At 40.8% G+C, this 25509-nt stretch overlaps 1 protein-coding gene across 6 annotated transcripts in view; it reads left to right on the top strand.

The window, feature by feature from the left end:
* Positions 1 to 25509, top strand: part of LOC127445100 (uncharacterized) — a 34548-nt gene that overhangs the window by 4690 nt on the left and 4349 nt on the right. For 2 of the 6 annotated variants that reach the window (XM_051704891.1, XM_051704890.1), the window contains exons 2-28: positions 10133 to 10251; positions 10351 to 10518; positions 10633 to 10832; positions 13805 to 13917; positions 14020 to 14126; positions 14264 to 14434; positions 14606 to 14811; positions 16079 to 16179; positions 16260 to 16378; positions 16468 to 16623; positions 16715 to 16932; positions 17094 to 17179; positions 19528 to 19655; positions 19733 to 19858; positions 20696 to 20889; positions 20991 to 21082; positions 21397 to 21527; positions 21645 to 21772; positions 22061 to 22181; positions 22276 to 22488; positions 23011 to 23181; positions 23263 to 23400; positions 23665 to 23714; positions 24123 to 24255; positions 24335 to 24417; positions 25044 to 25170; positions 25278 to 25468. In XM_051704891.1, the coding sequence (XP_051560851.1) occupies positions 10133 to 10251; positions 10351 to 10518; positions 10633 to 10832; positions 13805 to 13917; positions 14020 to 14126; positions 14264 to 14434; positions 14606 to 14811; positions 16079 to 16179; positions 16260 to 16378; positions 16468 to 16623; positions 16715 to 16932; positions 17094 to 17179; positions 19528 to 19655; positions 19733 to 19858; positions 20696 to 20889; positions 20991 to 21082; positions 21397 to 21527; positions 21645 to 21772; positions 22061 to 22181; positions 22276 to 22488; positions 23011 to 23181; positions 23263 to 23400; positions 23665 to 23714; positions 24123 to 24255; positions 24335 to 24417; positions 25044 to 25170; positions 25278 to 25468 (3790 nt within the window). Of the gene's footprint in view, positions 1 to 2607; positions 2689 to 6255; positions 6337 to 9897; positions 9979 to 10132; positions 10252 to 10350; positions 10519 to 10632; positions 10833 to 13804; positions 13918 to 14019; positions 14127 to 14263; positions 14435 to 14605; positions 14812 to 16078; positions 16180 to 16259; positions 16379 to 16467; positions 16624 to 16714; positions 16933 to 17093; positions 17180 to 19527; positions 19656 to 19732; positions 19859 to 20695; positions 20890 to 20990; positions 21083 to 21396; positions 21528 to 21644; positions 21773 to 22060; positions 22182 to 22275; positions 22489 to 23010; positions 23182 to 23262; positions 23401 to 23664; positions 23715 to 24122; positions 24256 to 24334; positions 24418 to 25043; positions 25171 to 25277; positions 25469 to 25509 lie in introns of those variants that run through there. The other 4 variants (XM_051704889.1, XM_051704888.1, XM_051704892.1 and 1 more) reach the window with 4 other exon arrangements.

Below are 25509 nucleotides of genomic sequence, written 5' to 3'. Positions count from 1 at the left end.
CCAAAATGTGAACCTTGTCTCACCCTCTGTGCCTTTCTTTTGCAGCATTAAAGGACTGGGCATCGTGTTCCCTAAAATGACATTCATCAGAATTGAGGAGATAACCAAAGTTCTGGTGGAGTACCTGAAGGAATTTGCCACCAGATTCGACAGACCAGGTAGATTTCCAAAACATGCTATTCCGACATACATCTGTTTTCGGAATAGCACACATTACAAGATTTGTTTCAACCTACTGCTCACTGTGGTTGTTTGTCAGTTTGATAATGGTGCACTGATGCAGGCTGATCTTACTCCACCACCTTTTCTAAAAACAGCTTGCAGACAGAACATTCAGAGCGATGCTCAGTGGCTGGCAATCAATTTGGGACCTTTCTCTACAGTGGCCAATTACTCTGACCTCAAGGACTTGAACATCACAGGGGTAAAATGCATAAACCCTTTTATGTTTCTGTAGTCACAGAGCTTTAAGAGAGCCTTTGGCCAGCACTGCTGGTTGAACTTCGTGAAGGGCAGAGAGCAAAGCCCAGAGACTCATGTCATATGTCCTTGGTGGTGGGATTTGTGTTCCCCTTAGATGGCAGTTCTGGAATCTCTCTCACCTGATCAGAAAGCAGAGCTTCTGTTGGATCCGTCCACAGGTGCTCTTGAAAATGAGACCGTGGTGAAGGAGGTGTTGAGCAGCATTCTAAATTCCCCGGATGAGAAGCAGCTAGAGAAATTCTTTGAAACGTTTGTGGAGGTCAGCAAGGAGGTAAGTTGCTTTTGTAGTTTACGTGATTATCCAAAGTGGCCTAGACCAGGAGTGTAATGTTTTTGACAAAGAAGGCCACGCTTCAAGTTCCATCTTTGGTGCTAAAAGGGTCTGCCCCGCCTCTGTCCCCCCAGCAAAACTTGACCTACATCGAAAACACGGAGGTCCGAGACATAATGCTGAACCTGACTTTGACGGCTCTGGCTCCAAAGTTCCCTCTCTTCCAAACGAGCGACTATGAGCTGTGGTTCCAAATCAATCTTGTGGTACTGCTGGCCAGTTTCAGTCCTTCAGTTCTGGTTGTGATCCCAACCAACCTCAGCTGCGACTCTTATGATGCAATGTGAGTCATCTGACTCCCTGTAAGTTTCATGTATTCATCCATTCTTCAGAAATAAGGTTAAACAGCAACACTTTTGCCTGTTTGAACAGATTGAAAGGCCTAGAGAAGGCTTTGGCAGGTCTCCCATCTGACCTACAAGAGGATCTCAAGTCAAGCAAAGATGTACTTCTACAATCACCACCAGAAGGTATGGCATGAGGAAGCTTTTAAAAGAAATGAAGAAGTGGAAAGAATATGTTGTCAGTTTGTAAAACAACAGACAAAAGCATTATTGGGAAAATGTACATGAATATAAGCAATATTTCAGTGGCCTCCCATCGGCTGAATTGTTGTTTTTTTCTATGCTTCATTTCAGGCTGCACTCCTCCTCGTCCTGTCGGAGTTGTAAGTATTTCCTTGTGTTAAATGCATTGTGTGTTAAATGAAAGCCCAAGAAGATGTTCGTAACTGAAATCTCTTGACTTTTATTGTTTTTTGTTTTGTTTTTTGTTTTGTTTTGTTTTTCATCATCTCTCTCATTAGTGCAAAGAAACATTAGTGGATGGTAAGTCAGAACACATGAAGCAAACTTAGTATTGATAGAATTTTATCCACTTGCAGTAATGTTATGGTTAGCTAGAAAGTTCTCCACCTCATCATGTTTGTCTTCCTTTGCAGAAATGAGCCTGTGTCAAGGTGTTAACAGGTGAATATAATTTGTAATGTTAAATGAAAAGAGGGGTAGGTTTCAGAAAGTTGTGAATGTGGAAACCATGTTTTTTGTAATTTGCAGTGGTCCAACTGAGGCTCAACTTTCCACTGGAATTTTTTCGGGATGGCCTTGTGGCTTCAGCATCTCTGAATATGCCTGTTCTTCGGTAAGTCAGTACACCAAACGCTTCTGTTTGCAAAGTGTTCTGGTTCCCAGCAAGCTGCGATTCCCTCTGACTCCACATTTCTGTCCCCTTCTTACAAGGTTGGATCTCTGTCCTCTGACAAACTTGCCACGCTGCTGACTTGCAAGTTGCCAAGCAGTGCGAGCGACAGTGCAGAGATGTGGAAGCTTTTCTTCCAGAAAGTTGCAGGAGTGCTGGAAAATGCTCTGTCAGAGTACTCCAACAAAGTAAGTAAAATCCCTTCTTTCTGGAACAGAAAAGGAAGTGCTGCCTCAGAGCTCTGTATTGACATGCCCATTTGCTTTCTCAGACCATCCACAACAATCAGCCAGAGTCCCATGTTCTCGATGCCATTGGAGAGGTGGAAGTCAACAAGTTCAGTGCTGCACAGCTGACAGATGTGAGCTTCATTGGCGCTTGGTTCCAGGAAAGGCTAAGACCATTTTTGCCAGCAGTCTCAGGGGACTTTCTGTCCTGCCTTAGCTCCAAGAACTTCAGTTGCGACACCTACCAAGTTGTGTAAGTATGCCGAGTGCTGTGAAAATGCTAACGATATGTCCATGGGAGTGCAGTAAGGCGATCTGTAACGCCCACTGGTCTTTACTGATTTAGGGTGAAGGCACTCAGCAGTCAAGCATTCCTCATGGAGGAGGAGCAAAAACGAGCCATCTTCACTGAATTCATCCATCCCTTCCTCTCCAGAAATGAGCTAGCAGGTACGCAAAGTCCTATCATGGTCTTGAGTTGTCATCCATCATGCCGTAGTTCCTTAAGCATCCTTCCACAACTCAGCTTGTCACACGTATTTCCGCTGGCTCACAATTCAGTGCTGTTCTGATGAATTTCCTCAATTCTCTGTGTGCAATCTAGATCCCGCCTGCCTTTCCCAAACTCCTAGCAGCGCTGAGTGGCTTGTAAAGAACTTTGCCGACTTCTACAGCTATGCCACCTTGGTGGATCTGCAGACTCTGAATGAAAATTTCTCCAGCGTGAGTAACCTTTGACCTGCTCCAGTCACCCATGTGGACCGTCATTGCTTTTACATGTCTTCATCGGTGCTAACATATGCCCTCCGTGTTGTGCTTCAGTTTGAATTGTTGGCAATGCTGACCCCTACCCAAGCAGCTGAACTCACACTGAGCTCTGGAGCACTGAACAATACAAATCAGATCAATGCTGTGTTCGACCGACTGGAGGAAGGCGATGCTTTCAAGAACGTGGATGAGTTTCTGACAGCACTGAGCGTAGCTCCTGAGGCAAGTCAATCAGTTAATATGTCCGACACAGGCCGCATGGAGGCCACTTAGAATAACCTGAAGCAGAATGTTTGCTTCAAGTGCCATTAACACTCTTGGGTTTTTTCTCTGCAGATACCTGATATCATTCCTGATGTGAGAGACGTGATGATGAACAGAATCTTCGAGATCATCCAAGTGAGGTTTCAGGACTTTGAGGAGCCTGACTGGGTTGCATGGTTCACCGTGAAGCTCATCCCCGTCCTTCCCAGTTTCACCGCAGAGATGCTACTTACAGTCACAGCTGAGGTCAACTGCACCAACTACCATGTGATGTGAGTGCCTCAGTGTCTGTTTTTTCAGAGTCGTTTTCCAATAGTAGTGCCAGAGACAAAAGCTCCTGAGATAAAGGGTTTAAATATGGAAGGTTGTAGAAATGTGCCAAAATGTGAACCTTGTCTCACCCTCTGTGCCTTTCTTTTGCAGCATTAAAGGACTGGGCATCGTGTTCCCTAAAATGACATTCATCAGAATTGAGGAGATAACCAAAGTTCTGGTGGAGTACCTGAAGGAATTTGCCACCAGATTCGACAGACCAGGTAGATTTCCAAAACATGCTATTCCGACATACATCTGTTTTCGGAATAGCACACATTACAAGATTTGTTTCAACCTACTGCTCACTGTGGTTGTTTGTCAGTTTGATAATGGTGCACTGATGCAGGCTGATCTTACTCCACCACCTTTTCTAAAAACAGCTTGCAGACAGAACATTCAGAGCGATGCTCAGTGGCTGGCAATCAATTTGGGACCATTCTCTACAGTGGCCAATTACTCTGACCTCAAGGACTTGAACATCACAGGGGTAAAATGCATAAACCCTTTTATGTTTCTGTAGTCACAGAGCTTTAAGAGAGCCTTTGGCCAGCACTGCTGGTTGAACTTCGTGAAGGGCAGAGAGCAAAGCCCAGAGACTCATGTCATATGTCCTTGGTGGTGGGATTTGTGTTCCCCTTAGATGGCAGTTCTGGAATCTCTCTCACCTGATCAGAAAGCAGAGCTTCTGTTGGATCCGTCCACAGGTGCTCTTGAAAATGGGACCTTGGTGAAGGAGGTGTTGAGCAGCATTCTAAATTCCCCGGATGAGAAGCAGCTAGAGAAATTCTTTGAAACGTTTGTGGAGGTCAGCAAGGAGGTAAGTTGCTTTTGTAGTTTACGTGATTATCCAAAGTGGCCTAGACCAGGAGTGTAATGTTTTTGACAAAGAAGGCCACGCTTGAAGTTCCATCTTTGGTGCTAAAAGAGTCTGCCCCGCCTCTGTCCCCCCAGCAAAACTTGACCTACATCGAAAACACGGAGGTCCGAGACATAATGCTGAACCTGACTTTGACGGCTCTGGCTCCAAAGTTCCCTCTCTTCCAAACGAGCGACTATGAGCTGTGGTTCCAAATCAATCTTGTGGTACTGCTGGCCAGTTTCAGTCCTTCAGTTCTGGTTGTGATCCCAACCAACCTCAGCTGCGACTCTTATGATGCAATGTGAGTCATCTGACTCCCTGTAAGTTTCATGTATTCATCCATTCTTCAGAAATAAGGTTAAACAGCAACACTTTTGCCTGTTTGAACAGATTGAAAGGCCTAGAGAAGGCTTTGGCAGGTCTCCCATCTGACCTACAAGAGGATCTCAAGTCAAGCAAAGATGTACTTCTACAATCACCACCAGAAGGTATGGCATGAGGAAGCTTTTAAAAGAAATGAAGAAGTGGAAAGAATATGTTGTCAGTTTGTAAAACAACAGACAAAAGCATTATTGGGAAAATGTACATGAATATAAGCAATATTTCAGTGGCCTCCCATCGGCTGAATTGTTGTTTTTTTCTATGCTTCATTTCAGGCTGCACTCCTCCTCGTCCTGTCGGAGTTGTAAGTATTTCCTTGTGTTAAATGCATTGTGTGTTAAATGAAAGCCCAAGAAGATGTTCGTAACTGAAATCTCTTGACTTTTATTGTTTTTTGTTTTGTTTTTTGTTTTGTTTTGTTTTTCATCATCTCTCTCATTAGTGCAAAGAAACATTAGTGGATGGTAAGTCAGAACACATGAAGCAAACTTAGTATTGATAGAATTTTATCCACTTGCAGTAATGTTATGGTTAGCTAGAAAGTTCTCCACCTCATCATGTTTGTCTTCCTTTGCAGAAATGAGCCTGTGTCAAGGTGTTAACAGGTGAATATAATTTGTAATGTTAAATGAAAAGAGGGGTAGGTTTCAGAAAGTTGTGAATGTGGAAACCATGTTTTTTGTAATTTGCAGTGGTCCAACTGAGGCTCAACTTTCCACTGGAATTTTTTCGGGATGGCCTTGTGGCTTCAGCATCTCTGAATATGCCTGTTCTTCGGTAAGTCAGTACACCAAACGCTTCTGTTTGCAAAGTGTTCTGGTTCCCAGCAAGCTGCGATTCCCTCTGACTCCACATTTCTGTCCCCTTCTTACAAGGTTGGATCTCTGTCCTCTGACAAACTTGCCACGCTGCTGACTTGCAAGTTGCCAAGCAGTGCGAGCGACAGTGCAGAGATGTGGAAGCTTTTCTTCCAGAAAGTTGCAGGAGTGCTGGAAAATGCTCTGTCAGAGTACTCCAACAAAGTAAGTAAAATCCCTTCTTTCTGGAACAGAAAAGGAAGTGCTGCCTCAGAGCTCTGTATTGACATGCCCATTTGCTTTCTCAGACCATCCACAACAATCAGCCAGAGTCCCATGTTCTCGATGCCATTGGAGAGGTGGAAGTCAACAAGTTCAGTGCTGCACAGCTGACAGATGTGAGCTTCATTGGCGCTTGGTTCCAGGAAAGGCTAAGACCATTTTTGCCAGCAGTCTCAGGGGACTTTCTGTCCTGCCTTAGCTCCAAGAACTTCAGTTGCGACACCTACCAAGTTGTGTAAGTATGCCGAGTGCTGTGAAAATGCTAACGATATGTCCATGGGAGTGCAGTAAGGCGATCTGTAACGCCCACTGGTCTTTACTGATTTAGGGTGAAGGCACTCAGCAGTCAAGCATTCCTCATGGAGGAGGAGCAAAAACGAGCCATCTTCACTGAATTCATCCATCCCTTCCTCTCCAGAAATGAGCTAGCAGGTACGCAAAGTCCTATCATGGTCTTGAGTTGTCATCCATCATGCCGTAGTTCCTTAAGCATCCTTCCACAACTCAGCTTGTCACACGTATTTCCGCTGGCTCACAATTCAGTGCTGTTCTGATGAATTTCCTCAATTCTCTGTGTGCAATCTAGATCCCGCCTGCCTTTCCCAAACTCCTAGCAGCGCTGAGTGGCTTGTAAAGAACTTTGCCGACTTCTACAGCTATGCCACCTTGGTGGATCTGCAGACTCTGAATGAAAATTTCTCCAGCGTGAGTAACCTTTGACCTGCTCCAGTCACCCATGTGGACCGTCATTGCTTTTACATGTCTTCATCGGTGCTAACATATGCCCTCCGTGTTGTGCTTCAGTTTGAATTGTTGGCAATGCTGACCCCTACCCAAGCAGCTGAACTCACACTGAGCTCTGGAGCACTGAACAATACAAATCAGATCAATGCTGTGTTCGACCGACTGGAGGAAGGCGATGCTTTCAAGAACGTGAATGAGTTTCTGACAGCACTGAGCGTAGCTCCTGAGGCAAGTCAATCAGTTAATATGTCCGACACAGGCCGCATGGAGGCCACTTAGAATAACCTGAAGCAGAATGTTTGCTTCAAGTGCCATTAACACTCTTGGGTTTTTTTCTCTGCAGATACCTGATATCATTCCTGATGTGAGAGACGTGATGATGAACAGAACCTTCGAGATCATCCAAGTGAGGTTTCAGGACTTTGAGGAGCCTGACTGGGTTGCATGGTTCACCGTGAAGCTCATCCCCGTCCTTCCCAGTTTCACCGCAGAGATGCTACTTACAGTCACAGCTGAGGTCAACTGCACCAACTACCATGTGATGTGAGTGCCTCAGTGTCTGTTTTTTCAGAGTCGTTTTCCAATAGTAGTGCCAAAGACAAAAGCTCCTGAGATAAAGGGTTTAAATATGGAAGGTTGTAGAAATGTGCCAAAATGTGAACCTTGTCTCACCCTCTGTGCCTTTCTTTTGCAGCATTAAAGGACTGGGCATCGTGTTCCCTAAAATGACATTCATCAGAATTGAGGAGATAACCAAAGTTCTGGTGGAGTACCTGAAGGAATTTGCCACCAGATTCGACAGACCAGGTAGATTTCCAAAACATGCTATTCCGACATACATCTGTTTTCGGAATAGCACACATTACAAGATTTGTTTCAACCTACTGCTCACTGTGGTTGTTTGTCAGTTTGATAATGGTGCACTGATGCAGGCTGATCTTACTCCACCACCTTTTCTAAAAACAGCTTGCAGACAGAACATTCAGAGCGATGCTCAGTGGCTGGCAATCAATTTGGGACCATTCTCTACAGTGGCCAATTACTCTGACCTCAAGGACTTGAACATCACAGGGGTAAAATGCATAAACCCTTTTATGTTTCTGTAGTCACAGAGCTTTAAGAGAGCCTTTGGCCAGCACTGCTGGTTGAACTTCGTGAAGGGCAGAGAGCAAAGCCCAGAGACTCATGTCATATGTCCTTGGTGGTGGGATTTGTGTTCCCCTTAGATGGCAGTTCTGGAATCTCTCTCACCTGATCAGAAAGCAGAGCTTCTGTTGGATCCGTCCACAGGTGCTCTTGAAAATGGGACCTTGGTGAAGGAGGTGTTGAGCAGCATTCTAAATTCCCCGGATGAGAAGCAGCTAGAGAAATTCTTTGAAACGTTTGTGGAGGTCAGCAAGGAGGTAAGTTGCTTTTGTAGTTTACGTGATTATCCAAAGTGGCCTAGACCAGGAGTGTAATGTTTTTGACAAAGAAGGCCACGCTTGAAGTTCCATCTTTGGTGCTAAAAGAGTCTGCCCCGCCTCTGTCCCCCCAGCAAAACTTGACCTACATCAAAAACACGGAGGTCCGAGACATAATGCTGAACCTGACTTTGACGGCTCTGGCTCCAAAGTTCCCTCTCTTCCAAACGAGCGACTATGAGCTGTGGTTCCAAATCAATCTTGTGGTACTGCTGGCCAGTTTCAGTCCTTCAGTTCTGGTTGTGATCCCAACCAACCTCAGCTGCGACTCTTATGATGCAATGTGAGTCATCTGACTCCCTGTAAGTTTCATGTATTCATCCATTCTTCAGAAATAAGGTTAAACAGCAACACTTTTGCCTGTTTGAACAGATTGAAAGGCCTAGAGAAGGCTTTGGCAGGTCTCCCATCTGACCTACAAGAGGATCTCAAGTCAAGCAAAGATGTACTTCTACAATCACCACCAGAAGGTATGGCATAAGGAAGCTTTTAAAAGAAATGAAGAAGTGGAAATTATATGTTGTCAGTTTGTATAACAACAGACAAAATCATTATTGGGAAAATGTACATGAATATAAGCAATATTTAAGTGGCCTCCCATCGGCTGAATTGTTGTTTTTTTCTATGCTTCATTTCAGGCTGCACTCCTCCTCGTCCTGTCGGAGTTGTAAGTATTTCCTTGTGTTAAATGCATCGTGTGTTAAATGAAAGCCCAAGAAGATGTTCGTAACTGAAATCTCTTGTCTTTTCTTGTTTTTGTTTTTTTTTTGTTTTGTTTTTTATCATCTCTCTCATTAGTGCAAAGAAACATTAGTGGATGGTAAGTCAGAACACATGAAGCAAACTTAGTATTGATAGAATTTTATCCTCTTGCAGTAATGTTATGGTTAGCTAGAAAGTTCTCCACCTCATCATGTTTGTCTTCCTTTGCAGAAATGAGCCTGTGTCAAGGTGTTAACAGGTGAATATAATTTGTAATGATAAATGAAAAGAGGGGTAGGTTTCAGAAAGCTGTGAATGTGGAAACCATGTTTTTTGTAATTTGCAGTGGTCCAACTGAGGCTCAACTTTCCACTGGAATTTTTTCGGGATGGCCTTGTGGCTTCAGCATCTCTGAATATGCCTGTTCTTCGGTAAGTCAGTACACCAAACGCTTCTGTTTGCAAAGTGTTCTGGTTCCCAGCAAGCTGCGATTCCCTCTGACTCCACATTTCTGTCCCCTTCTTACAAGGTTGGATCTCTGTCCTCTGACAAACTTGCCACGCTGCTGACTTGCAAGTTGCCAAGCAGTGCGAGCGACAGTGCAGAGATGTGGAAGCTTTTCTTCCAGAAAGTTGCAGGAGTGCTGGAAAATGCTCTGTCAGAGTACTCCAACAAAGTAAGTAAAATCCCTTCTTTCTGGAACAGAAAAGGAAGTGCTGCCTCAGAGCTCTGTATTGACATGCCCATTTGCTTTCTCAGACCATCCACAACAATCAGCCAGAGTCCCATGTTCTCGATGCCATTGGAGAGGTGGAAGTCAACAAGTTCAGTGCTGCACAGCTGACAGATGTGAGCTTCATTGGCGCTTGGTTCCAGGAAAGGCTAAGACCATTTTTGCCAGCAGTCTCAGGGGACTTTCTGTCCTGCCTTAGCTCCAAGAACTTCAGTTGCGACACCTACCAAGTTGTGTAAGTATGCCGAGTGCTGTGAAAATGCTAACGATATGTCCATGGGAGTGCAGTAAGGCGATCTGTAACGCCCACTGGTCTTTACTGATTTAGGGTGAAGGCACTCAGCAGTCAAGCATTCCTCATGGAGGAGGAGCAAAAACGAGCCATCTTCACTGAATTCATCCATCCCTTCCTCTCCAGAAATGAGCTAGCAGGTACGCAAAGTCCTATCATGGTCTTGAGTTGTCATCCATCATGCCGTAGTTCCTTAAGCATCCTTCCACAACTCAGCTTGTCACACGTATTTCCGCTGGCTCACAATTCAGTGCTGTTCTGATGAATTTCCTCAATTCTCTGTGTGCAATCTAGATCCCGCCTGCCTTTCCCAAACTCCTAGCAGCGCTGAGTGGCTTGTAAAGAACTTTGCTGACTTCTCCAGCTATGCCACTTTGGCGTATCTGCAGACTCTGAATGAAAATTTCTCCAGCGTGAGTAACCTTTGACCTGCTCCAGTCACCCATGTGGACCGTCATTGCTTTTAAATGTCTTCATCGTTGCTAACATATGCCCTCCGTGTTGTGCTTCAGTTTGAATTGTTGGCAATGCTGACCCCTACCCAAGCAGCTGAACTCACACTGAGCTCTGGAGCACTGAACAATACAAACCAAATCAATGCTGTGTTCGACCGACTGGAGGAAGGCAATGCTTTCAAGAACGTGGATGAGTTTCTGACAGCACTGAGCGCAGCTCCTGAGGCAAGTCAATCAGTTAATATGTCCGACACAGGCCGCATGGAGGCCACTTAGAATAACCTGAATCGGAATGTTTGCTTCAAGTGCCATTAACACTCTTGGGTTTTTTCTCTGCAGATACCTGATATCATTCCTGATGTGAGAGACGTGATGATGAACAGAACCTTCAAGATCATCCAAGTGAGGTTTCAGGACTTTGAAGCTCCTGATTGGGTTGCATGGTTCACCGTGAAGCTCATCCCCATCCTTCCCAGTTTCACTGCAGAGATGCTACTTACAGTCACAGCTGAGGTCAACTGCACCAACTACCATGTGATGTGAGTGTTTTCAAATTTTATCTTTCTGGCTTCTTCTAGGATAGCTCATTATTTATTGTTTCGTTACAGAAGCAGGTTTTTCTTTTTTAAGTCCAAGAAATGGGCGCTTTTTCTAAATTATTCTGATTTAGAATCTCTGCATTTCCAGGCACGAATCCTTTGGGTACTCAGGAGCTTGAGCACCCACAGGAATATGTAATATTATGCTAATAAAAGCAAAATTATTTAATAACTCTTTTTGCAGTTAATTTCTGTTGACCATCTCTGATATCGATAGACATTCAGTCTGTTTTTTTTAGTGTAATTCATTGATTTCCAACCAGGTGTACTTATATTCCCAGGGAGTACGTACGCAAGTTCCATGGGGTATGTGAAAAAATTGGATCCTTTTATTCATTAAACAAAATGTGTGACTTAAAAAAAATTCATAGGAATTAGGCATGGGTAAAAATATATTTGTTACGATTAATCATGATCTTCATTTGATTGATCCTGAAATCATATACTGTACAGCGTGTACTGTATGTAGACTACATAGCCTATTAAAATTCCACTATATAGGAAAATATATGTTACATATATAAAAATAGCCAGTAGAGTAGTGTTTTGAAATACATGTTGTTGCATATACTGTATGTGCATGAAAGGATGTGATTTTATATCTTGTATATTTATATAGGCCTATTTTTGTATCAGGTTTCTGTATGAGTTTAACGTGAAAGCTATGTAAATGTCAAATTGAACTGAACTATGTACTGGACAAAGAAAAAAATAGAAAACCTGAGATGGCAATATGCCACCTCATTTCAAAAGTCCACCACACGCCACATATACACAGTAAGGTGTAAAAGTCTTAGGCATATTAGATGTTTACAAAAATTTGTCTTAAGATGGTTATTTTATATTTTCTGCTTTAATTTGTCAATAGGACAGTTCAATATTAGATTTCCAAACATTCCTTTTGCAAACAGAAGTAGAACAAGAGTCCTGCAACAGATGGCATGGCCCCTACAGAGCCCTGATCTCAACATTATTGAGTCAGTCTGAGATTACATATAGAGACAGAAGCAATTGAGACTGCCTAAATACATAGAAGAACTGTGGCCAATTCTCCAAGATGCTTGGAACAACCTTGAAAAACAGTTGAATTGAGAATTGGTGCTGTTTTAAAGGCAAAGGGTGGTCACACCTATAATTTTTTTTTTTTTTTAATAGATACATAAAAATATTCATGGCATTATTTTTGAAAACATCCTCACTATATAAATGTTTTTTCTCAACTGCCTAAAACATTTGCACAGTACTCTATATGCATGATGCTGCAATTTAAAAAATTTATACTTATCAAGTCAAGTCATTTTTTTTTTGTAAAGCACTTTTCACTTGTCATTTCAAATCAGTTGTATAGGAAATTATGCTATAACAGAAAATTAAGCCAATAATGTCCATGACATCACTGTGCTATTTGATAAAAATATGATTGTGAATTGTGCCATACTTTAATAATATTTGTGTTTAGACCCCCAGTGAGCCAGCCAAATGAAACTTTGGAAGGGAACAAAATAAATAAATAAACAAATAAAACTCCATAAGATGTTAGTTAATGGAGAAAAATAACCTTGTTAGAATTAAGGCTCACTTTGGTGGCCAGTACCCTTCTGGCTAAACAGCATTAATATAATGGCAATATTGGTTATTTATGTGCAGAACAAGTCATATTGATACATATTAAATATTTATATATGAAATATTTATACATTATAGGTCTACATATTTTTTGATGGAATATATGGAATTTATAAATTTTTGCAAAGCTACAATGTGATCAAAATTATGAAAACTAATGATAAACAGACATTTGTAAAATTAATACTGTATAATGTACCAAGATAGAAGGTCCCCTGTATAATTAACAGCATTAGCTGACAGAGAATCTAAAACAACAACATTAACTTCGATAGCTTAAGTTGGGGCGGGCCTATCTGTTTGCTTGTCCAGTGGTAGATGGAGGATGTTTCGTAAAGCTGGTTTAAAACAAAGCTTATTTTTTTGCAGTTCCGTTCGGTGGCACTAGTGGTGAAGAAATTACACAATTACACTCAGCTTTAATGTTTACTGTAAACATGGGATGCAGTAAGCTATCTTTTAATTCCAGCTATTTTAGTCAAGATGCTCCCCTTACAAGTTGTAAGAACTTTCAGCTTTACTACATTAAACATTATAATTCCCTCTAGTCATTGTGGGATCATAAGCAACATGTCATTCGCTGACCTTGCATTCCAACTCTCCATCACTCATCTGTGGCATTCTAACAATATCACAAAATAAAATGCAACCAAATGTGTCCTGGTTAATGATGTTTATCTACTAACAAACAGTAGCAATTTCAATTGATTTATTGAAAAGAAATACAAAAAAATTCAACCAAGAAAGCTTTGAACCCACATCCATTCCCAAATAAAGCAGAAAGCATCCTTGAGATCACAACATCTCTTATTCTTGCCGATGGTAAACCTCCATAAGGCTGAATTAACTGGTGTGCGTGTGATCCACCGATTCCTTTGTAAATACATTAATGCCAATGCACTTTTTCATGTGTATATATAATATGTGTGTGTGTGTGTATTATTATTAGCTTTCAATAGTTACTTAATCCTTTAAAGAGTTCTTTACTTTTCTTCCAACGTGTAAAACGACAAAGAATATCTTTCTTTGGAAAAATGTCTTTTAAGCCAAATGTTTGTGCTTTCTAGACAGGTGTCCTTCCATGTACCATTTGTCTCACAATATGTAGAATTTGTCTTAATATGTTTGTTGTTGCCTATTCCTTTCATAGCAAAATAATGAGCTTCATTTTAAGATTTTTTTGAAATACAAAAATGGACTGCATTCTGTTTTAAATGGTGAATAAATATTTATTGCCGCATGGTGTGAGTGACTCAAGATGTGTGTGAATGTCTTGTTGTTCACAGTGTTGAAGGACTTAGCATGGCTTATACACAAACACCAGTTAAGGGACGAGAGGAACTCGCCGCAGGTCTGCTATCTTATCTGAAAATATCTGCGAACCAGATTAATCAGCCAGGTATGCCATGTGAAGTGTTAGCTGAGTTCTTATCCTAACAAGTAACGCAATGCAATACAGCAAAATTCCTTACCATTTGCAATGTCTGTCTCGGTCCTGTAGCTTGCAGACAGGACATCCATAATGACACTGACTGGCTGATTTTGAATCTTGGCCAGTTCTTCACCTATGTGCCTTATTCTGAGCTGATTGAATTCAACATCTCTCGGGTAATACAGCATTTAAACTCTCCTGCTGTCTAGCGTGAAGCTGTGCGCATGATTTAGGGTGTGTGTGTGTGCAGTAATTAGTTCAATTAAGTTTCATTTCCTGACAAAAGTGTGTTTTTCTTATTCATACTGTGCAGACGGCAGTGCTTGTCTCGCTCTCTGGCGAACAAAAGGTGGAGCGAATCTTGACACCAGGTCTGGTAGAGGATGAGTCTGCTGTGAGAGAACTCTTTGGAACAATTGTAAACTCTCCAGACCAAAAGCAGTTAGATGAGTTCTTTACCACATTTATCAGCATTTCTGCACAGGTGGGAATATTGTTTATTGACGTGCATATTCTTATGATGTTTTGATATGAATTCACCAGCGACTGACAGACAGAATGGCTGTTTCTACTACACTGAATGGCATTGTCTTATGGCTGTTAGCACACGATTCACGAGTAGATGTGAAATTTCAGCATTGTGTTTTGTTTTCAGAGAAACGTGTCTAGCATCAGCGCTGCAGTGAGAAGCACCATTCTCAACATGACCTTGACGGAACTGGTATCTAGATTTGAAAGTTTCACCTCGCAGACCTTTGCTCTGTGGTTCCAGACATACCTGGTCCTTTTCCTCCCTGGAATCGGTCCAGACAGCCTCTCTGTCATCCCCACGACCATCAGCTGTGACTCTTACAGAGAAATGTAAGCGCTGCCTGTAAAATAAAGTAACCTGCAGTCAAAGTTCACTCAAACTGGTTTTGGGCAGTGTTGGCAAGCTGCAGTTTATTCAAAATAGCTCATCTCTAACTACATCGATGCTATTGCAGGAGACTCATTTGTTTAGTTAGAAATCAGCTTTGTACTTATACTGTAGTCACCCTTGTCAAACAGGGATTTATCGGCAAAATTGTGTTGGGTCACGAAAGAGTTCAGCGTCGCCCGTTCTCATCTCCATCCTCTATCGCCATCTGTTGCTTCCCGGGTGATCATGATTGTTCTCCCTTTAAAGTACCCTTCAGAGGGTGATTTATCCCGTTTGCAACACAGAGCATTTCAGTATTCTTTGAAAGATGTTGACACATTCAATTTATAGTACTCTCTATCTAGTGTAATCGACGACACCGCTCCTGTTCTAATGAGTGTCGGAAACACTGCAGCGATCGAGTTCTTTATTTATTGTACAGTTTTATTACACAATACAGAGTGAATTTTCTGTCCTATCAGTGACTCGTGTCGTGTGATGCTCTCCGATCTGCTGAAGCGCTGTTAAAGGATTTTCCGCTAATTTCCTTCACTGAAAAATAATAATAATTTTCCTACTGAGAATTTTGGTCTTGTTCATTCAACATTCTTAAACCATGATACATTTTCTTGAGAAGAAAAATGACAAAGATATTTTGTCTTGTTTTATAGAGAAATTGAACTAAAGAACGTTCATACTTAAACATGTTTTGCCTATTTGTCAATGTTGCAAGAAAAAACAACTTGAATAAAAAGGGAATAAAATATTTATTTTTCTTACCCATTAGAAAACAGTTCTTGTTTTAAGCACAACCTCCACTAAATATTTAGTGTAAAAAATAAAAAATATAAATATATTCTAAAATACAAGACAAAATGTCATTTTGCTCCTCAAGCTAATTTATCTTGTTTTCAACATGTTTTGATATTTTTTACCAGAAAATATGACAAAAATACTCTGTAAGAAAATGATTTTTGCAGTGTCTGTATATTATTTCTGTTACTATGAATTTTTTATTTAATTATTGTATGTATGTTAACTGTTTTATTAAGATCCAAAAATGCACAGAGCACTGATTCACATGAATCTTTGAATCGTTTTATATTGAACCATTTGAGCAAAACCATTCTATAAAATGACTTAAAGACAGATATATCTGATATATATATATATATTCCTCTATAAATGATAAACACTTCATCTATTTCTTGATTTGTGTGTTTGTAGAGTGAAGGGCTGTGACAGTGTTTTCAGCAGTCTCACACGGAGTCAGGAGGAGGATGTTTACAGTTTCATACGTGACTATCTCTCCCGTCAGCCCCGTCAAGGTGTGTGTGTGTTGTATTTGTTGTGTGTGTGTGTGTGTGTGTGTGTGTGTGATGTTTAACATGTCTCTGTGATGTTTCAGGACAATCCTGTGTGCAGAGTGTGAGCAGTGACTCTGACTGGCTGCTCAAGAACTTCGGACAGTTCAGTGTTCTCGCCTCCTTTACTGACCTGATCAGCTTAAAGAGAGACTTTAATGGGGTGAGCAGAGAAACTGGCGTCTGATCTGTGTGATGTTATGCCTGTCTCTCCCTCTCATTAATGTGCTGTAACGCCTGTCTCTCTATCAGGTTGAAGCAGCAGAGTTTCTGACTCCACTCCAGCTGGCTGAGCTGTGCTCCTCTCCTTCACGACTCAACGGATCGCAGGATGTTCAAACCATCATGAATGCAGTTGATCCACAGCAACTTTCACACTTTTATGATGTTCTTTCACCAAAGATCCAGGTATGTTTGTCTGATTTCCTTTCACGTGTGTTTTATATCCCCCTGTTCTTGTCCGGTCTGGTGACGTGTGCTCTGTTGTGTCTTCTGCAAGCAGGTGGATGAATCGAGCTACTCTGCGGAGGTGAAGCAGGCGTTCCTCCAGGCGGTGTTTGCAAGAGGCGGTCTGTCCTCTCCATCAGTCAGTGATTCAGAGGTGTCCATCTGGCTCACGGTTCGACTCAAACCTCTGCTGTCTGTTCTGAGCTCGGCAGATGTTAAAGTTTATTTTGACATTGTCAGGACTCGAGGCTGCAGCATCAATCAGGAGGCGTAAGAGACGTTTGCATGCAGCTTGAATTAATGTTATTGATGATCTAGTGAGACAGAGAGTGTCTGTTCAAACTTACAGTATGTGTGTGTGTGTGTGTGTGTGTGTGTGTGTGTGTGTGTATCTGTGTGTGTGTGTGTGTGTGTGTGTGTGTGTGACACAGTGTGAGTGTGCTGGATTCTCTGAGAACATCTCTGAATGAAGACACACTACGTCAGATCTACAACAACATCAAACAGTTACTCACAGGTACAAAACGTACACACAGAACCAACACACATTTACACTGAAACACTGAAACACTACTGTACATAGTCAAAAGTACGTGGACACCCCCTTCTGATTTAAGTAAACAGAAATGTTAATGCTGCGGCTTTCGATGACATTCTAGAGAATTTGTAGCTAAACTACAAAAAAACATTTTTTTGTCTTGTATTACGGATGTTTACATATTTTACTGGAAAATAAGATACATTTACTTGAGAAGTAAAATGACAAGATATTTTGTCTTGCTTTCAGAGAAATCTAACAAAATTTAGTAACGTTTATACTTTTAACAGGAAAAATAATTTGCCAATAGGGTCAGAAAAATACGGTAACACTTTCTATGAAGCCCATATCTACAGTGCATTGTAAAGCCATTATATATGCATTATAATGCGTTCATAATTTCTCATAATACATTGTATAATGTTACTTCTCTTAAATAACTGTAACCACAGTTGTAATACATTATAATACTTAGCCTATTCATAGTTATAGCTTAAATAGTATAATGCTTTATAACACAATCAACATGCAATTTTACCCTCAGAAGGTGTAATGTAGTATATGTATTAGGTATCGTATTAGTGCTGTCATGCAAACACAGCATTGTTTAAACACTCATAAGACTTTATGACTTGATTACATACCTTTACAAGATGTCTTGGGTAACTTTAAGTTACAAAAGTAATGTCTTATAAACTGCCATATCATAAATTTATGCATTACATTACAAATTAAGATGTTATAATGGAAGTTGTACAGTATAAAAATGCACAGAATACAATAAATTGAGACATTAACAAAATATCTAGTGTAATGTTGCCCAACTGGGGTTAATTTAAGTGAAACATAGGCCTAATGAAATGAATAATAAAGCTTACAAAAAAGTGTAAAATATTGTAATTTTTTCCAAGCTTGACTTTTTTATTTTTTTACCGATTATATTTACCGATAGTTGCTTTTTGGAACTATTGGTTATCGGCAAAAATCTATGCCAATAGTATTTTTGTTTTTGATTATTCCTCTGTTGCTGCCGCTGAAAGGCCTCTAGAAGTGCAATAAAAACAATCACATGGGGATACGTTTTTTTCATCATAGACAATATCTATCCATATTTGTATCTTCACTTCAAAGCATATTTTGTTATTTTGATTTGTTAATCAATTGAAAACATGCTCTATCTAAATCTTGAGAAAATTAATAAACCTTATTCCTCAGTTAACCTCATCTGGTGAAGTACATATACACAAAACCATTCATCTGGTGAATATATAGGCTATTAAAAGCTTAATGTGGTAAATATTTAAATATAAATTATTGTAACAGAGTCAAGTCACTGTCATTTCAAAATAAGAGTCCCCAGTGTGTTTTAGGCTTGTTTATAGTTAAAATTCCCATGTTATGCACCAAATTTGAATTTGTCTGGTCATTACTGGGATTTAGGTTGAATAATAAACTGCATCTGGGATTTTATTCATTTATGGACTCTTGTAGCCTCTGTGTCTGTGCCTGTCTTAGTAAGGAAAGAATAAGATTTTTTTTTTTACATTCTATAAATTGATTTTAAAAACTATCGGCCAATTAATCAGTTATCGGCCTTTTCCACCACCTTAGTTATCGATGTCTGCAAAATCCACTATCGGTCGACTTCTGTTGACTTGTAATATCTTATAACCTCTTAAAAATATCTCATGGGTGTTTATAAAAAGACATTGCTTTTGTCACTTTACTTAAATCATACCTAATATATATAATACATTACAACCTGTGCAGATAAAATGTGATGTTGTTTATGTTAAAATGCATTATATTTTAAGGTATAAGTATATAATGTATTATTATTGTGGTGACAATTATTTATGAGAAGTCACAACATATTATAATGTGTATTATGAGACATTACAAATGCGTTTATTATGTCTTTATGATACATTTTAAATATCAGCTTCATGCCAAAAATACATTTGTTTTCCCTTTGAATCAAGGTTTTTTTTTTTTTTTTCTTACTCCATTGGCAAATATAAACATTAAAATAAACATTACTACATTTTGTTAGATTTTCCTGAAACCAGACAACAAAAATATCTTATGTCATTTTGCTTCCCAAATAGACATAAATATAATGTATCTTGCTTTCTTTTTTCTGGAAAACCAACAAATATACTCAATAAGAAAATGACCAGCCCTTTTCTGTTCCAGCATGGAAGGTCCAACTCCATATTCATGCCCATGGTTTTGAAAAATGAATGTTAACACGCACATGCTGTCCACATGCTTTTGGCCTTATTCCGTGCACTGTGCACATGCCTAATTGTTGTGTATTCCTATAGATCCAGCACCTCTTCGTTGTTATGGCAGCGGGAGTTTCTACCTCTTCCTCAAGATGTCCTTCCTCCATTTTGGATTTCCAGATCTGAACAGCTTCCTGTCTCTGATTCCTGTGAGCAGGAGGCCTGAGGTACAGCAGCAACATTCCCTCCTGATGTTCTCTCTCTTCATATCCCATATCCCTGCTGATCTCTCATCTTCCTGCAGGTGTTGAGTTCCATCTCTACAGCAGAGATGAGCGAGTTTCTGAACGCCCCTCAAACTCTTGTGGATGGATCAGGACTCTGTGATCTGCTGGGCCTGTACAACCGGACCACACAGTACCTGGAGACGGTAGGACTCAGTGGTTCTGGAGACAGATTTCACAAATGTCATTGTAAAAACACTAGCTCTGGTGCAAAACCTAGTGACCTAGTTTTATTATAGCTACAATGGTAATATACTGTATTTCAGTCATGATATCTTAAACTTTAAAACCCTCTGGCTTTTATTTTGGCAGAACTTTTCAGGAAGACCTTTGAGATTTTGTGTGATGTTCACAGAAGTTTTAATATGCTAGTGAAATGTTCCTCCAGTGCTGTTATCAATGCATGATATAAGCAAACCAAACTATTGAGCATCTACATCTGAGATGGCCTTTGTGTGGAACGCTCACATGATACTGCGTGCCGCTCATGAGCCCCATGCGTGCTATGAGTGTGTGATGCAACGGACGCACTCATTCACTCTGAAGCACACAGCGCATGCAGACTATGTGATAATTAATTAAGCACAGCCTTTGGTGATTCACAAAGCTATCGTATGGCTTTAAGAGACTTTGAATATAATGCACAAGTCATGTTGACTACCATGACGAACACAAAGTGGCGGATTTGGATCATTCTCATCAGACCGATAAACAATCTGGTTAAAAACATTAGTATCAGAGCCGATACCGATTCAGGTACTGGATTGTTGCATCCCTTATTTCGAATAAGACCAGTTTTCTCTGAGGAGGTTTGGTAAATTTGTTTCACAGGTGTTCTTTCTCATTTTAATCCTGTCCAGAATTTCTTCACACAACGGTTCCAAACAGTGCAATATACAACTGTAGACAGTGAGGCAGCTCACTGACATTTGAAAAAAGTATTTAAGTCAGGCTCTCTCTCTTTCTTTCACTTTTACTTGCAGGAGCGGGTGGGTTCTGTCAGTTTGGCCCGGCAGGTGTTGTCCTGTGTGTGGTCTCAGGTTCTGAAGGTGAACATCCAGTCTGAGGTGGATCAGTGGTTTGATTATCGACTTGTGCAGTATCTGCCGTTCCTAACCTCACAGTTCATCAATCCAGCACAGCTCAGCAACGCCACCTGTGTATCATACAGGAAACTGTAAGATTCCAACATTGACCAACTGTGTGGTTACAAAGCTCTGATGCTGCAAAAATCCTTGTTCATGATTGTCATGTTAATTTGTGTGTGTGTGTGCGCAGTGTTTCAGTTCTTGGAAACAACTACAATTTCTCCAACACTGATTTCACTGCAGAGGATGTTTACAGCTCCATCAAGGTTTATCTTGCAAATGGTGAGAATATGTGCAACTTGCATACAGATGATTGATAAGTGCCCTGCTGGAAAAAAAGCTGGTTTGCTGGCCTTAGCTGGTCTTCCAGCCTGGTAAGGCTTGTCTGTTGACTGGTTTATAGAGGCTTTGTGCACTTATCAGCTAGTCAAGACTGGGTGACCTAAACAGGCTGAACACATGTCAGCTAAAATCAGCAAACCTGCCAGGACTGTTCTAAGCTGCTTTTTATCTGCATGGCATATAATGTTGTGTATAAGAGTGCATGTGTATGTTTAAATGGTACTTAAAAATACTTTTCTTGGGTGTGTGTTCAGATGGCTCTCCACGGTGCTATGAGCCCTCCAATCCTCAACTGAACTCCACAAACTGGATTGTCAGTTACATTGGTGTCTTCATCAGATACGTTAATCTCACAGACCTCAGCTCCTTTGTGTCTTCTGGAAAGGTAACACACACACACACACACACACACACACACACACACACAAACGTATACTGTATATGAACTATCAAGTGAAGTGTCTCCAGTAATAACGCTCTTGTGTTTTTGTGTGTTCTGTAGATTGGTGTGTTCTTAGAAAACTCAGAGAACCTTGAGCTGCTCAACAGCACCACAGTGGTCCAGTCCAGTGTTATAAGCTACTATATAACCCAGCTGTACATACAGAACCCAGCCTTCAACCCTGTCAGGTACACGACTAGTATGAAAGAGCCTGGCTTAACTTGAGAAGTGCGATTAATGACAACAAGCACGACTGATTCCCTACGAGCAGAGCGGCAAATACAGAAATCAGTCTTAGAACCAGTTTGGTATGCTGGTCTTAGCTGGTTTCATCTGGCCTCCCAGTCAGAAAACCCCAACAGACAAGCAATTTTTTTCAGCAGAAAAAACAGCCTAAGACTCGAATCGAAATCATAATTATATTAGCTGCGTCACACAGATATATTTCTTTGTTTTATGTATTTGTTTGTGTGCAGGCTGCCAGGTGCATTTCTGTGCGGTATTCCTTCATTTGCATTTGAGCTTCTTGGAGCAGCAGACAGTTTGACTCTCATAAAACGCCTCAATGTGTTCTGTAATGGAACTGAAGACCCTGCGGTAATCAATCAATCAGTCATTTAATTAATCAGTCGATTAATTTACTGCACTTCACCAGCAGCATTGACTCATTTCCCATCATCCTCTGTTTCAGATCACAGTCGCACTCACTGCTAACCTTCCCACCATCTCGTCGGCCACCATCCAGTTGCTTGGCAACCAGAGCATCAGCCTGACGGTGGGTCAGATAAGCTCCACCTCTTCCAGCATCATCGCGGCTGCACTGCCAACTCTCAGGACTGTGGTTGGGTGGAATCAGGGTCAAGCGAATGCCATCATACAAACTCTGACTGCGTCCGGCTTTACAGTAAGTAAAGTATATTTTGTGGGTGTTAAAATATTTGCTGATATCGCAATTTAATATTTAGAGTCACTATCGGTAATCAGTGGTTTTAAAATGCTTTTCATTCAAAATCTAGTGAAATGTTCCTCCGGTGCCGTTATCAATGCATGACATAAGCGAACCAAACTATTGAGTATCTACATCTGAGATGGGATTCGTGTGGAGCACTCACATGATACTGCGTGCCTCTCATGAGCCCTGCGCGTGCTATGAGTTTGTGGCGCAACAGAGCGGCGCTCATTCACTCTGAAGCATGCAGCGCATACAGACTATGCATTGATTAATCAAACGCAGCCTTTTTGCGATTCACAAAGCAATCATACGGTTTCAAGAGAATACCCACACATTTAACTGCCTTTGTGTATTATTGTGTATGTGACAATAAAACTTTGAACTATAAACGGTCTGACTAAAGAGTGAATGTTAGCGTGAGCGACTCTGATGTTTCTGAGAAATGATAGCAGCATCCTTCTGAATGTTTTCCAGATCAGCACGGGCTCTTCACTGGTGTCACTGGGGTCGTTGGTCAAAGGTGTTCAATCTGAAACCATCTCCAGCATTTCATCTTCAGAGCTTCTCACCATTTCCAACAATCCCACATTCATCAGCAATATCGCCTCCGCTCCAGCCATCCTGCAGCTCATTTATGTCATGAAGGTATGACTGGAGCTCCTTTCTTTACATGTTTGCTTCATCGCTCCACCTCTCTTCTCACTCCTTTTCTTCGGTTTATTCCAGATTGTGTCTATAGATACGACTAAAGTCATTGAGAATGTTCCGGATGTGTTGGCTGGCTCCATCCCGCGGGTGTTGTTGACGTCTCAGGATTTGTTGAATGTGACCCTCATCAACCAGAAAAAGTGGACACAAGAGCAGGTACTGATGTCTCTCCAGCTCTTCAGATCACTAATTTCTTCTTTTCTTACACAAATAAAAGTTTTTATGATGATAGGAAAAGGAAAACGTTGTAAATTCACCTGGTTCTTTGTAAAATATCAGGCAAAATGTCATACCAAAGCATTTATGAAAGGTCATTTTTGCAGATGTACAGTTAAGATGTTCTTATTTTAAAAGGCATTATTGGATTTTGTTTATGTGTGTATATCTCTGGCTCATTTTGTGCAATTTTTTGTTAATTAGGCTGTGATGCTGTTTGGCTCTGTGGCCAGTGTCAATGAGGATGCTGAGGAGTAAGTTACTCTAAACTGTTACAATCACATTTCTACTCTTTCACCGACCGACAGTCTAGAAAACAATATCATGAGTTTCCAGTGTGTTTGAGTTCATGTGCTCAGTTATATATACCAGAGCCAGTATAAGGAGGAGGAGATAGAAATGAGAGAAACTGCAATACTCACTATGTAGGAATGGAAGTCCCTGTTTAACATAATTCATGATGCTGTTGTTATGACACCAGACTGATCTGAAACAAAATTTTGTCATACTGTTTTGGAGATGTCAGTCTTTCCTCACTCAAGTAGATGTGTACTTGTATGACTATTACCTACATAAATAGTTGCAAGGGGGCTTTACCAAGATGTTTGCTGGGTGAACTGGACTTTGCCTTTACACACGTGTGTTTTATGTGTGTGTGTCAGGTTGTCTGAGGCGGTGCTGCAGGGTTTCACCTGTACTTCAATCCAGACACTCAGTGAAGTGCGAGTCCGACAGCTGGTGAAAGCGTGCAGACATCGTCAGGGACGGAAGAAGGTCCAGCTTAAAGAGAGTCAGGTACACACAATGCTCAGCCAGTTAAGTATGTCTGTGTTTGTGAGCTTTGCAATTAAACTCTTTACTTGTGGTTTTGTAGCTGACGTGCATGTATAACTATGTGAAAGACGACCCCTTGCCCAACTTCACAGAATTACCCTCAGACATGCTGCTATACTACAGGTGAGTAACCCCATCACCTGCATAATGTTTCCTCGATTTAGATCAAATCCTCTGACTTGTGAAATAGGCAGAATGCTGCTGAGCAGTGGAGTAGTTTAGTATTCACCATATTTTCAAGGTAACTGGAAATCACGGCAAGCTTTAAACAAAAAACAAACACAAAGCTTCTCCTCTTTTCTGATCATCACTTTATAATATTTTTGGATGCTTCTTCGTAGTCTATCTGTTCCTTTGTTTGTTTATCTGTTTGTTTTATTTATTAGTGTGTTCATTTGTTTATCTGATTGGTTGTTCATCTGTCTGTTTTTGCTTTGGGTGATTTTGTTAGTTTTCCCATCTGTTTGTTCATTTGTACACCTTTTTTCTTTTATTTGTTCATCTGTTTAACCTTCTGTTTTTTGTTTATCTCTTTGTTTGTTCATTAGTTTGTTTGTGTGTTTGTTTGTTTATTCCTCTTTTTGGTTTGTTTTCCATCTGTTTTCTTGTTTGTTTATCTGTTTGTTTGTTTGTTTGTTTGTAGGTTTGTTAATCTTTTTGGTTGTGAATTTGTGTTTTTTCATCTGTTTGTTTTCCACTGGTTTTCTTGTTTGTTCATCAGTTTGTTTATGTGTTTATCTGTTTGTTAGCTATGAGAAGGTGGAGAAGTCAAAATGCAGGTTGTATTTCAGCGCAGTTGGCAGTGCCGATTTCTCTGTTCTTTCCAGTGTCCTTGGCAAACAGACAACTCTGTTCAACAACGCACAAAACTGTCTGGTCAGTCACACACACACGCACACACACACACATGCACTCACTCAGATTTCTCGTTCTGTCACAGACTCTTTGTATGTAAGTGTATGTATGTGATGTGTGTGTTATAGGGTATATCTGGTCAGAGTCTCAGTAAAGATCATGTGGAGGTTTTGGGTAATCTGACGTGTACACTGGACCCGGTCTACATCCAGAACTCTGATCCAATCATCATTGAGAGTTTGAAGAACTGTGACGATCTGTCAGATGCTCAGATCAGTGCCGTGGAAACGCTGCTGCTCTCAGGGAACACGGCCTACGGGTGAGAACAATCAGAGTCTTCATTCAGATGAGCTGTGTCAG

The sequence above is a fragment of the Myxocyprinus asiaticus genome, chromosome 8 (assembly GCF_019703515.2).
Source record: "Myxocyprinus asiaticus isolate MX2 ecotype Aquarium Trade chromosome 8, UBuf_Myxa_2, whole genome shotgun sequence".
Taxonomy (NCBI): Eukaryota; Metazoa; Chordata; class Actinopteri; order Cypriniformes; family Catostomidae; genus Myxocyprinus; species Myxocyprinus asiaticus.
Note: the sequence above shows the minus strand (reverse complement) of the source record. Positions and strands in the feature narration are given on the sequence as shown.